The sequence below is a fragment of the Sinocyclocheilus rhinocerous genome, unplaced genomic scaffold (assembly GCF_001515625.1).
Source record: "Sinocyclocheilus rhinocerous isolate Xijiao unplaced genomic scaffold, SAMN03320098_v1.1 scaffold39254, whole genome shotgun sequence".
In the NCBI taxonomy this organism is placed as follows: domain Eukaryota; kingdom Metazoa; phylum Chordata; class Actinopteri; order Cypriniformes; family Cyprinidae; genus Sinocyclocheilus; species Sinocyclocheilus rhinocerous.
In genome coordinates, this window is record NW_015637475.1 from 1 (window position 1) to 1537 (window position 1537).

Here is a 1537-nt window from a genome sequence, read left to right on the forward strand (position 1 = left end):
GATCCTGAAATATATGTTGAGAAGAAGAGAGAAGAGTACTATAGTCTTTTCCAGAAATACTGTCATGGAGCTGCTTCAGCTGCCATTTTTGGAGAGATCATCTGTCAGAAACTCAAAGAGCCCATTGAGCAGAACGTCTACAAGAAGACTGCCAAAGATTTAGCAGATGAAATTAGATCAAACTGTGACTCACTAAATGGAAACAGATCAAATCTGGAGAAACACATCCTGACACTTCTGTCAGAAAATGAGAATTTTTCTGCCTACTTGTATTACATTAATCATCCCAGAGATCATTTCAAGGATTTCATAAGAGATGAAGTCAGTCAGTACATCACTGATAAGTTCAGTGTCAGTGTTTTGCCAAAGATGAAGGAGAATATTAAACTCCTGCAGCAGAAGATCATGAAAGCAGCACATGAATCTACTGAACTTGTTCAAGTGAGCAGAGATGCTGGTTTGTGGTTGAAGAGTTTCACACAGCAGCTCTCAGATGTGCTGATCTTCTCTGAAAAAGACCTCAGTGGAGTCAAACATGATGGTGTTAAAGATTTCAACCTCCTAGAAGATGTGATAAAAAAAGAACTTCCTGCTATAATATCTGATATCAGCAGTAGATTCAATACTAAGTCATTTGATGAAAAACTGTACTATAAATTCAGGCCAGAAGAGCTTCTGATTGATCACTTCTGTCAGTGCTGTTGGGTCCAGTGTCCGTTTTGTGGAGCCACCTGCACCAACACCATAGAAAACCATCCTGGAGATCACACTGTTGCTTTCCATCGTAATATTGGACTGAATGGGTGGTTTTACGGAGGGACAGGAAATTGGTCTATTAGCATCTGCACATCAGCAGTAACAAGTAATCGATCTTTTCATTCCAATGACTCAAAAAAGTCAGTCCCCTGGAGAGAATACAGAAATGCAGGAGGAATTTATACAAACTGGAGCATCACCCCTGATCTCTCTGAACTGCCCTACTGGAAGTGGTTTGTGTGTTGATTCCAGAAAGATCTGGAAACATACTACAATAAAACCTTCATGGGTTGTGGTAAAATACCAGATGAATGGAAAAGATACTCAAAACATGAAGCTATTGAGAGTTTGGATAAATACATCTAATGGAGAAGATGAAGACTTGAGACTCTTGTGTCTCCTCTCAGTCAGATCAGTCAGAAATTAGTTTCTCCTACATTCATCAGTGAGACTCTGAGCTCATTTACACCTCAGAAGAGCAGAGCTTCATCAAATACATAAGAGGATTAAAGACAAAATGCAGTTCCATATACATGATCTGAACTACAAAACAACATATTTCTGAGCATATGCCTGATTGATAAAGCTAAAAATGTATGATGTATATTATGATGTATTACTAATAAAAAAAACTGCTCAATCTCTATCATGAATAATAATAATAATAACGATTTATGATAAGGAAAGATGTTTATATACGTACAGACGTTAATCTGATCTAATCTGATGTGCGCAGGGATGTACTGGCAATCGGGAGCACCGGGGCTGGTCGAGTAGTGGG

The 1537-nt window shown here is 38.6% G+C and overlaps 1 protein-coding gene across 1 annotated transcript; it reads left to right on the top strand.

Annotated features, from left to right (window-relative positions):
• Positions 1-79: 79 nt before the first annotated feature.
• On the top strand, positions 80-1122 carry LOC107748858 (interferon-induced very large GTPase 1; the record flags this gene model as incomplete). The annotated part of the gene is given in 1 exon segment (XM_074560210.1): positions 80-1122. A coding segment is annotated over 1 exon segment (1043 nt), but the record flags the coding sequence as incomplete, so codon positions are not given.
• Between the last annotated feature and the right edge of the window lie 415 nt (positions 1123-1537).